We start from the raw sequence: 12,003 nt of genomic DNA, 5'->3' as shown, positions 1-12,003 counted from the left end.
GTTTAAGGTTTTTTTAGCTATTTTTCCCCAGACCAAAAAATGCAAAATGTACCAAAGTCAAGAACGAAAATTTTAATTTACTCTTCAATCTTTTTTTTTTAAATAGGAGCGGAGAATGATAAAAATATTTGTATGATTTGTCAAACAAAACGAATCTTTCAACATCTTATTTACCTCAAGTACTCAAGAGTCAAGAGTACCGGCAAAACTCTTTTTTCAAAAGAAATAAAATATCGTTTTAATGTGGAACAAAGATACTACTAAATAATTGGTACAAGTAAAGAGGGGGACATCGATCCAATCGTTGCGTCATTGCATACGTGGACCTAAATGATTGATATTTCAAACTCTTTTATCATATTAAAAATGTCATGTTTTTAATTTTTAAAATCTAATATTTATAACTTTAATCTTAAATAATTTTATTTATGTTATATAATATTTGATTAAGGTTATATAAATTGATTGTGTTTTAGATGTATTTTTTAATAATATAACTTTTATCAAGTTTATATAACACAAAAAATTATATTTATGGTCAAACTTAAAAATTAAAAACTTTAAATATTTAAAGTTGGATACTTTTAATGAGACATAGAGGGTATATCATAGGTTTTTTTCAATTATTATTATTATGAAAAGTGATGATAGGTAGAATAACTAAGTAACTAATTAAACCTAACCTAATGTTGTCATATTCAATTGATTTTAAATCCTAATATCTCGATGGTATATGAGTAATGTTGAGGTATAGACAGTATTTACCCATACCACGACAATATAAAGAGATTGCTGGTTCTATTTAAGATAAAAAAAGATCTTCAGCCTTACAAGACATAATGAAAGAATTTTTGGCTTCTATCTCACGAAACAAGTATTAACCACTTATCTAACCTTACTCATGAAGTCATAATAGATGTGACTAAAATTTTTTGAAGTTTCACGTGGTCAGATGGGTCAATGATCACTATTGATGGGTCAATGATCACTGTTGGTGGTTAAAAGGGTCAGATGGGTTTTTATACATTATTTTGTTATATTATAAGAGTACTTAAGCGATGCAGCGATACCACGGTTGGTGGCCGATTGATTGTATTTCTACTATACTCAATTAGTTGTGCTATAAGCCTATAACCACCATAAAATTCTAAGGGATGATTTTTTTTATTTATTAAAAAATAAAAGTTTGTTATACAAGTAAATTACAACCTTAAAAAAATCCAAATATTAAATATATATAGCATTAAAAATGTTCTAGATGTTACATTATATATTCAGTGAAAACAAGAGTGATGCATGATCGCTCCTTGTATTAAGGGCCGGAGAATATTATTAAAATAGTATGTGTGATATCTAATTTAGTAGTTAGTACAATCAACAATTCCTCATAGAAAACACACCCACATAATTATTACCAATGGGTTCGATTGTTAAAGAGAAGCAACAAACAAATGTGTTGCTAGTGACTGTTGCAAGCCAAGGTCATGTAAACCCAATGCTAAGGCTAGGAAACCTTCTTGCATCCAAAGGCCTTCATGTTACTCTAGCCACTCATGAGCATGCCCTCAACCATTGCTCCAACAAAGTTGGCCCTGTCCACCTCGAGTTCTTCTCCGATGGCCTTCCCCAAGCGTATAATCGACAAGCCGATGATGATTTCGATTATTACATGAATTCGTTACGTACACACGGACCTGTAAACCTCTCCACCCTTATTCGATCCCACTCTCGTAAATTCTCTTGCATCATCAACACCCCTTTTGTACCATGGGTGGCTGACGTGGCAGCCCAATTAGGGCTGCCATGCGCCATGGTGTGGATCCAGCCATCCACACTGTATCAAATATATAATTGCTTTTACAATCACCTCAACGAGTTCCCTACCAAAAATAACCCTCACATGAATGTGAAATTACCAGGCTTGCCATCCATGTGTACCAACGAGCTACCTTCGTTTGTCCTTCCATCAAATACGTTTCCTACTTTCGATAGTATTTTGAAAGAAGTGTTTCATAACATACATAAGATCAAATGGGTGTTGGGAAACTCATGCATGGAGCTTGAGAAAGATGTGATCAAGTCAATAAATGATGATGGCGGATCATTTTGGCCCATTGGGCCAATTGTTCCGCCAAGTCTCTTTGGTAAAGTAGATAAGATTGGAGGCGATTTAAGCGGCTTTGACCAATTTAAGTCGGATAAAGAGAGTGATTGTTTGAAATGGTTAGACAAACAAAACCCAAAGTCTGTTATTTACATATCATTTGGTAGCATCATATATTCATCCCAAAAACAAATAGAAAGCATAGCTAGTGGTTTAAAGAAAACTAAAAGACCCTTTCTTTGGATAGTAAGGCTTCCACAAAATCAAGAAAAAAAAGGGTTTGAGATATTGGAAGAGATTAAGGAACAAGGTTTGGTTGTGAAATGGAGCCCACAAACCGCGGTCTTATCACATCCGTCGGTCGGGTGTTTCCTGAGTCATTGTGGGTGGAACTCATTGGTCGAAAGTGTTACCGCTGGTGTACCGGTGATTGCGTGTCCACAGTGGAGTGACCAGCCCACGAATGCTAAGCTAGTTACTGATGTTTGGGGGGTAGGTGTGAAATTGAACAAGGATTCGGATGGTTCATTGTGTGGAGAAGAAGTGGCAAGATGTGTTGAAAAGATTATGAGTGGCCCAATATCGGTGGAGATTAGGAAGAATGCGGTAGAGCTGAAAAACGCGGTAGCTGTCGCGGTGGCTGACGGTGGCTCATCCGATAGGAATATTGAGATGTTTGTAAATGAAATTTCATCTTTCTCGTGAAATTTTTACTTACTAGGTTTTGTACACTAATTAAAATCAAATTATTATGTACTTGGAGTCATTATAATGTTTGCTAATGAGCTTAATTAATGTATTCTTTAATAACATCCCAAGTTACCAACAATGTTTCAATCCAATGTAGCGGTAGCTAGTTTAAATTTTCAACGTACGTAAAATGGTGGTATATATATAACCTGTTAGGTATGTTGTCATTAGTCATTACAAAGGGATGCTAGCTAATCATATGTCGACTGGCTTATATGAGTAACTTAATTATGTTGGCAAGTTACGATCACTCGATCACTTTAAATTAAACAAGAAAACTAAAGAAAGTATTGGAATAATTCAAATTGAATTTGAATTGATCGTGACAAATAAATCAAAATAATACGAAGCAAAATTTCTTTATATTGAATATGTCGCCTTGTTGTATGGAGTGTATTTTTAAAACTTCTTACGAAAGCCAATTTTGTAGCCATTTAGGATGGACTACTGTAGAGCGCCTCAACAACGACTAAATGCAACCAACTTAACAAAAATTTTCTCTGTATACAATGGATTGTTCTTTTAAATAATGGATAAAATAAAGCATGTAGAAATAGTTAATAAGACATATACAAATTAAGAACTTTTTTTTTGAAGTGGATATTTAGTACTCATTTTGTCAAAACAAGTTTTTGTTAAAAAAAAATTATAAAACCAGTAAATCCGGCATTAGAAATGCCGGATTGGTACACGTAAGCTCAATTTGGAAGTAGGATTGTCAGATTCAAGAACTTTCTCGTACGTGGTAGGAAAGAAATACCGTACAAATGAATCTGGAAGTTGGAATGCCGGATTGGATGAATCCGGAAGTTGGAATGTCGAGTTGCCTGCCACCAACGAATCTGGAAGTTGTAGTGCCGGATTGATTTTCAATCAAATTGTACTACCACCACGTGAACTACACAAAACATATAGGAAATATGGAAAAAAATTTCGAAAACAGACGTTCAAGCCTTTTATGAGTGGTCTCGCAGGGAATTTTGGTCATTTATGACTGCTTTTGGTGTATATATTCAAGTCATTATTTTTTCGACACAACTCTTCTTCTTCTTCCTAATAAGATCCCCCAATTTATTTTATATTTTGTTTTTTCAAATGGCAGGTTCATCTTCAGCCCCAAATCTCAGACGGCTTGGAGCACATGAGAGGGTTCGGGTTGACGGTATTGATGATAACAGATGTAAAAATAAGCTGTCAACTAAAATCGATCATTTGAAGGGGAAAAAGTCGGAGTATGAGGCTGAGATTTATGAACGTGGCACAGTGGTCCAACCGTCCAAATTAGACGACAGGTACAAGGACTACCTGCAGGAGAAGGTCCAATGGTTGCAATTAAGCGTTAACCATCTTACTTTTGCCGAGTGGTCAATGATTAGCACGATTCAACACGAGACTAGCTATCTTCATGAATTTGGCCCGGTTGGTAGGCGGCCAGACGGTTACGAGACTGATCCGGAAGAGAAATACGCACCACAAAACCCCGAAGCTCCAGCCTCACCTGACTATGAGCCCGGTGAATACATTCACCGTAATGATGGTGATAGTGACGTATCCTCTTCAGATTCCCGATTTGGTTCGCCATACGATTCGGTTCATCGTAACGATTGCAACCTTTAAATACTAGGATTTATGTAATTGTTTTCGTTTAAATAAAATAAGTTGTTTCATTAGTTTTTAATGTTGTTATAATGTTTGTAATGTTGTTTTATTAGTTGGTGGGTGTACTTCTCTCTTAACCCGGCATTCCAACTTCCGGATTCATCCAACTCGGCATTCCAACTTCTGGATTCATCCAACCCGGCATTCCAACTTCCGGATTCCAACTTCCAGATTCATTTGTACGGTATTTCTTTCCTGCCACGTACGAAAAAGTTCTTGAATCCGGCAATCCTACTTCCAAATTGAGCTTACGTGTACAAATCCGGCATTTCTAATGCCGGATTTACTTGTTTTATAAAATTTTTTTGACAAAAACTTATTTAACAAAATGAGTACCAAATATGTCCACTTCAAAAAAAAATTCTTAATTTGTATATGTCTTATGTAGACGACAGGACAGGATGTCGATATATATATATATATATATATATTTATAAGATGGACATGCTCTAATTTATCACCCAACTAAATCTTTCTCAGCCTCAAATTAAAGATGGGTTCAAATAATTGTCAAGAAAATCAACACACAAAAGTTCTTCTAGTGACACTTGCAGCTCAAGGTCATTTAAACCCAATCTTAAGATTGGGCAACAGTCTTGCTTCTAAAGGCCTCCATGTCACACTAGCCAACACACATTCCGCCCTCAAAAACTGGTCAACGGATGCCAAATCCGTCGGAAACATCCATCTCGAGTTCTTTTCCGATGGTCTTCCTATCGATTATGACCGAAAGGCCGATATCGACCGTTACATGGACACGTTAAAAAAATTTGGACCTGTTAACCTCTTGGCCTTAATCCGATCTCATCAGAGTAAATTTGCCTGCATTATTTTTACAGCCTTTTTACCATGGGTTGCTGATGTGGCAGCCGAGGTTGGTGTTCCTAGCGCGATGCTATGGATACAACCTTGCACTCTATATCAGATATATCATCGTTATTATAATAAACTAGATGAGTTTCCTAGTGAAAGCAGCCCGGACACGAATGTGAAGCTGCCCGGGCTGCCCTGTTTTCGGGCAGAAGAGTTGCCATCGTTCGTTTTACCAACGAATAATTCACATATGCTTGGTGGTATACTAGACGAAGTATTTCATAACATGCATAAGGTGAAGTGGGTACTCGGGAATACGTTTATGGAGCTCGAGAAAGACGTGATTACGTGTATGAATAACGATGGCCACGTCTTTTGGCCCGTTGGGCCAATAGTCCCGGCCACGGTATTTGACAAAAAAGATGACATTGTTTTTGATCTATTCAAATCGGATGGGAAGAATGATTGTTTGGAATGGCTAAACACACAAAAACCTTCTTCGGTTGTTTATATCTCATTCGGGACTCTTTTATTTTTATCCGAAAAAGAGATAGAGAGCATAGCGCTTGGTCTAAAAAACACAAAACAACCATTTCTTTGGGTTATAAGGCCTAAGGAAAATCAACAAGTGCCTAAATTGGATATCTTGGATGAGATTAAAGACCAAGGGTTGATAGTGAATTGGAGCCCACAAACGGAGGTTTTATCGCATCCGTCCGTCGGGTGTTTCTTGAGTCATTGTGGTTGGAACTCGTTATTGGAAAGCATTGCGGCTGGAGTACCGGTTATTGCTTGTCCACGGTGGACGGATCAGCCAACGAATGCTAAGATGGTGACTGATGTTTGGGGTGTTGGTGTTAAGATGATGAATGACTCGGAAGCAGGTTTCATTAGTGGGGGTGAGGTCGAAAGATGCGTCCAAGAGGTTATGAATGGGCCGAGATCGGACGAGCTTAAGAGGAACGCTATTGAGCTGAAAACCGCAGCGCGTCAAGCAGTGTCGGATGATGGTTCGTCGGACAAGAATATTCAGATGTTTGTAGATGAAGTCAGTTCTTCTTACTCATTATCCGAATAAATAGGACTGAATACGTTTGTTACATAAGATGTTTTATGAATATCTATCTTGTTTCATTTTGTTTTAGGCAGTTGAAGTAATATTGACTTCCATGTAAAAATTATACATGTGCTATTGCAAAACACGTAAAAACTTCAAAAATAACATCTACTATCCATATATAAAACCTCCAAAAATTTGTGGAACCGATGAATCTTATCAAACATTAATTGGATAAAATATATCTTTTATACATAAATATCTCTAGAATTGTTTCTAAAAGGTTTTTATTTATGTGGCATAATCTAACCTTCTTTACAAATCCCAATTTAAATTTGATGATGTCATATTAATTTTAATAAACCAACCATTTGAATCATGTTAACTAATCTTATATGTATTTTGTAAAGTATTATATAAATATTACACTTCTTTATAATTACCTCAAATGTTTTTTTAAAAAAAAAACTAATGAAATGTAGAAACCACTATCTTTTATAAACTAAATCAAACACTCATTGTAATATTAAATTCTGTAAACAACGGATACAAATCATCATAAAATAATATAAACTTTTTCAAATTTAAAGAAAACGGATTCAACCTACAATTGGTTTAACTAAAAAATATGTCTTAGTTCTATAATCTGTAACTTGTATAAATACATATAATCATAAAGGTTACATTATTCAATTTGATAGTTGATCATTTTAATATTGGTACGAAATATCTTTGTGTTATTTGTAATAAAAGTTAATTTAAATAGTCCGGGTTAAACCCAGGTTGATTAGCTAGTAAATAAATATAAATAAAACAAGATTGTCTATAAAATATATTTTTAGAAAAATTCCTATGTGCCAAGCTTGAATTGTTTCCTACCAATATATATAAAAGTTATGATGTCATATATATATTTTCTTTTTTCCTTTCTCATTTATACATTCTCAGATTTGTTTTTTAATAAATAATTGCTTTTATGTTTTTATTCGTGGGTTTTTACATTTTACTTTTAAAAATCATTCGTTATATGTCTTTAACTATAGATTTTCATGTTATAAACAAATATCTTGTTAAGACTATATTTTGTCAAAAATTTCTTAGTTTAATTGGCATATTTGTATTTTTAAGTTTTAATCTTTGTTTTACTCTCTATATTTGTTTGTGCTAATGTATTTTGTTTGTTCCAAAAACTTCCCCAAAATCAACAAAAAACTCCGAGCACGTCTGGTCAAAGTATATCTTGTCTTTAGCACAAGCCATTTTCTGGTTAAATTTTTTTTAACTTTTACACATATTCGCAGGTTCATAAACAATAACTAAAACATTCGGGTATTTTTTAAGTCTAGACCATTTTAGTGCAACTCTTGGTTAATAACTTTATACATTTTTGCATATTAAGTTATAATTGATCAACAATACAAATGACATATTACTTATTTTTTGGTAAAAGCTTTATAAAATAACCCGGATTTAATCCGGGTTGATTAGCTAATATACATATTAAATGAAAAACATTAATTCTTGCATGTGATATGATAATTTCCGAAATTTTTATGGTAAATCACAGTTTACTCATTTATAATGATATCTTAAAAAACATTAAAATGAAATACAACCGATGATTCTGTATAATCTGTAAGAGGATTAAGTATATATGTCATTAATTTCGGTTTCTCAAAACAAGATGATTGTAATTAATAAGATGAATATTTCAGTTGTATTTATGCCAAAATCATAGAGGAATCACATACACGAATTTAAGCAGAGATTAGTGAAAGATTATTTTCCAATTAGGGTTAATGACTTTATTTATAAAGAGAGTGTCTATATCTTTAACCCTTTGTTGTTTAATGTGTGCACTGTTAGTCCTCATAGTTCTAATCATTTAATCATAAACTCTATAGTATGTCATTAAGTATAAATACATTCATAGTATATTTACTAAACATAAGGATTTCAGTTATTATCAAATTATTATATCCAAGAATAGATAATCAATGACGGTCGCATTAACGTGATTCCAACATAATAAGTATACAATTACTTTAAACACGTTAATTATTGATTTTAAGACTATATTTAACAAAACCTTATTAATAATATACTAGTAACATATTATCAATAAAATAAGATTTATTATCATTATAAGATATAGATATAATGTCACACCCCGCCAAATCATTTTGGCGAGTTATGACTATAAAGGATCATAACACAAATTGTACAAAGAACGACCACTAAACGTGTCGTTTTTATTCATTAATACCAACGTCTCAAGACATAACCTTACAATAAAGTAGCTAGGAAATCCATAAGAGTTCTTATTTATTATCTAGTGCAAGACTCTTGAATACTTCATAAGAGATTTCTACTCCGCTTCATGAAGTTCCATAACACTAGTTACCTGAGAAATACATGCTAAAATGTCAACATAAAGTTGGTGAGTCATAGGTTTATCATATCAACATAGTTTATGGATCACAAGGTTTTCATATAGATATTACATAATATGTAGTATTAGAGCTCTGAGCTCCCAATACCGAAGCTTAACGATGTTACGTGTACCCCATGCGTAGTACTTTCATTCCCAAGTACTATGGATCAAATATCATGTACCCGTTTGATCATGCCGATCAAGTTAGCGCTACTAACCCGGGTGGGGGTGTCAAACCCAATAGATCTATTCACAAATATTCGCGCTTAAGTCCATAACTAACGGTATTGAAATAGGGGATTTAGTAGAATGAATAAACAACTCAGGCAATATATAGTAATAAAGTACTTGTGTTCAATCTTAAAAAAAAATTTAAAAATACATGTATTCTCACCCCAAAAATGAAAAATAAAAAGGGGCTATGAACTCAACTTAGAGTGATAACGAGGTAATGATATCCGAGCGTCCTAAATAAATTACAAGATTTTTTATTAATTAAAAATCTTTAGAAATTTTATTTATTATAAACCTCATGCCATAATATCAACACCATACTTAGTTACTAATAGGAAGTTGGTTTTTAATTTGAAGAAGATTATCTCCATTTGTATATATACATATGGACATGGGTATTTATAACTATGTACATGATTTTTAGATTACATGTGTCATTTTTAATTACTCAAGAAAGCTTCTAATTTACTTGTGTTTTTACTCATATGTATCATCACTATGCCTCTAGTCCAAATATTTGTGGTTTCTAAGTATCCATAATCTTCAAAATGCCATATACATATGGACTCCAATATGCTAGTTTTTAAAGTCATCACAAGTATACTCTGCTCTTATTACTAATACTTATTTTGGATTTTACAAGTCTCAACATTAGTTAATAAATTACAGCAACAGAACCAAGGAGTAAAAGAGTGATTATTGATTATATATGTTTAGGTGAGTACCCCATTACTTTGAAAAAAAGCCTTGGTTTGCTTATATGAATGACTTAAGGTCGTGTAAAGGCATATTTACGGAATTAGTATAACTTGACATTTCATGTTTATAGTCCATTGTTCCTGAAGTTCATTCGTGGTGTTGACAAGGCGATATCGTGGCATGAGTTTTCAGAATCAATACATCACTAAGCTGCAGGGTCATAAGACCTACAACAATGGATCGAAATCGAGAAATGTAGGAATGAAACAAGCTCCTGGTCTGTATTGAAATCTTGCTGATGAACAAAGGAAACGAGATCGACTTTAATGACACATTTAGAAACATAGAGAATTCGAGCGGCATAAGAAAATACATGGGTACTTACAGGATTGACTGTGCGTTTAAAAATAGAACCTGAAACCGCAACGATGATCAACAAAAGATGACCCCGACTAGCTGAGGACCTGTGAGCATTGTAGCAGGGGTGTTGGATGATGAACTCGTAATGAGTACCAGGCTGTTCTTGTTGCTCCAGGATAGTGAGGAGTAACAGATTCTAAAGGAGTTTTTAAGTGTTGTGTGAGTAGAGATGTTGTGCAATTTAGAAGTGGATACATGGTGGTATTTATAGAAGGTTGAGGATGGTTTGGAGAGGTGATGGAGAAGGCCAACAACTGGTCACATTAGTGATCAATAAGGTGGCTTTAGGGTGGCTCCAGGGTGGAAGAATTTTCGTAGGAAAATTGCGTAAACTAAGAGGTTTGTGTAGAAAGTAAGTTTTGGATTTTGCTAAATGTAGACATGGTGCCTCCTTGTAACCGTTCAGCTTGAAAGAGACAATAGGGAAATGGCTGCTTGATCCAATAACGTGTATATATGGGTTGAAAAGAATATTTTTGCTTAAGAATGTTGCCAATGTCTTATGGTTATCACAACAAGGAAAGTATTTTGTGAGAATATTGCCTGACAATAGGAGGATATTGCTTGATATACACAATCAAATAGATTTTTGTTTCTTATTAGTTGGTTGTCTACTAACTTTGGTTTCATTTGAGTTATTTATAGTAAATGAAAAGGGCTTCTAACTTGGACTTACATTAATAATAGTAGTGATGTTATACATTCAATCATGTATCCTAAATTTTGATTCAATTGTCTGCCAATTGACTTAAGGCTTGAGTAAAAGTATAAAGAGTCATAATTTTGTTCATTTAGTATCGACACTATATATTCAAAGTGTTATGGTAGTCATCCAACTACATATTGATCTAAATAAAAGATAGTTTCCAAGATATTAACTTAACATTTGGTATTAAAATAAAATCTTATTATATCATATCTAAGTAATTAAAATAATCTAAAGTATACGTTGACTTGAAAATTTGACGATTGTTACATATAATGATATATGAAGGACCTTATTATTTGCACCCATCTTTATAAAATATTTAGATACTGGACCACAAAACAAATCTGATTGTGTACTATTCCAATGTAACAAAAAACACACACACACCACTCCCTCTCTCACACCTAATCTATACATTCATCATCCCTTGATCTATCTTTCTTTCTTTATCAGCATCATCATTATCAAGCCATAATCATCTTATCCAGTCATAGCATCATCAACACCACCCATCCAAACCCACCACCACCACCACCGACAACCAGTTCAAAGAACTCCTAGATCTAGTTATATGTTTCCCTTTACAACAACGCGGTCGTTTTGTTATTTGTGTTTGGAACTTCTTTGATTGATTGAGACCCTTTATTGGTTATATTAATATTGTACCAATAGACATTAAAATTTTTAACTCCAAGCCACTCTATATATTGGGTGTTAGGGGTGGAGATAAAATAAAACTATATGAATCTTTGTCTGAAGACTGATAGCGAACTTCAAGTGAGCACACCTACCAATAGGAAAGATGATTTGTACATTTCACAAGTTAGTTTTTGTTTGTTTCAAAAATAAAAGAATCTTAATGCGTCATCATTTAAGCATATTACTTTTAGATTTTTTATAATGTGTAAGTTATAACATATTATTTTAATCGGATCAGATCTGAGAACCTCTTGACGAGTAAATCCCTTTAATTAAACTCCTCGAAAGGAAAACTCTATTCGTACTTAAACTCAAGATCTTGGGTTTTAAATACAACCCTCTCTAGCCCACGGTAAGACACCAATAGTCAAGCCGCCTAACTACTTAAGGCCGCTCACTAAGGGTCTCGACACCTTCTTCGACCA

General features: G+C 33.8%; 2 protein-coding genes across 2 annotated transcripts; both read left to right on the top strand.

The window, feature by feature from the left end:
- The first annotated feature begins 1,299 nt into the window (after positions 1 to 1,299).
- Positions 1,300 to 2,933, top strand: LOC122595891 (UDP-glycosyltransferase 84B1-like). The gene has a single exon (XM_043768363.1). It carries the CDS (start codon positions 1,418 to 1,420, stop codon positions 2,807 to 2,809), a length of 1,392 nt encoding a protein of 463 aa, XP_043624298.1. The 5' UTR covers positions 1,300 to 1,417; the 3' UTR covers positions 2,810 to 2,933.
- A 2,032-nt stretch (positions 2,934 to 4,965) lies between these two features.
- Positions 4,966 to 6,470, top strand: LOC122595346 (UDP-glycosyltransferase 84B1-like). The gene has a single exon (XM_043767692.1). The coding sequence runs from the start codon at positions 5,007 to 5,009 to the stop codon at positions 6,402 to 6,404; it is 1,398 nt and encodes a 465-aa protein (XP_043623627.1). The 5' UTR covers positions 4,966 to 5,006; the 3' UTR covers positions 6,405 to 6,470.
- Positions 6,471 to 12,003: the final 5,533 nt, after the last annotated feature.

This window comes from Erigeron canadensis, chromosome 4, assembly GCF_010389155.1.
Source record: "Erigeron canadensis isolate Cc75 chromosome 4, C_canadensis_v1, whole genome shotgun sequence".
Classification (NCBI taxonomy): domain Eukaryota; kingdom Viridiplantae; phylum Streptophyta; class Magnoliopsida; order Asterales; family Asteraceae; genus Erigeron; species Erigeron canadensis.
This window is presented reverse-complemented; position numbering and strand designations above follow the sequence as displayed.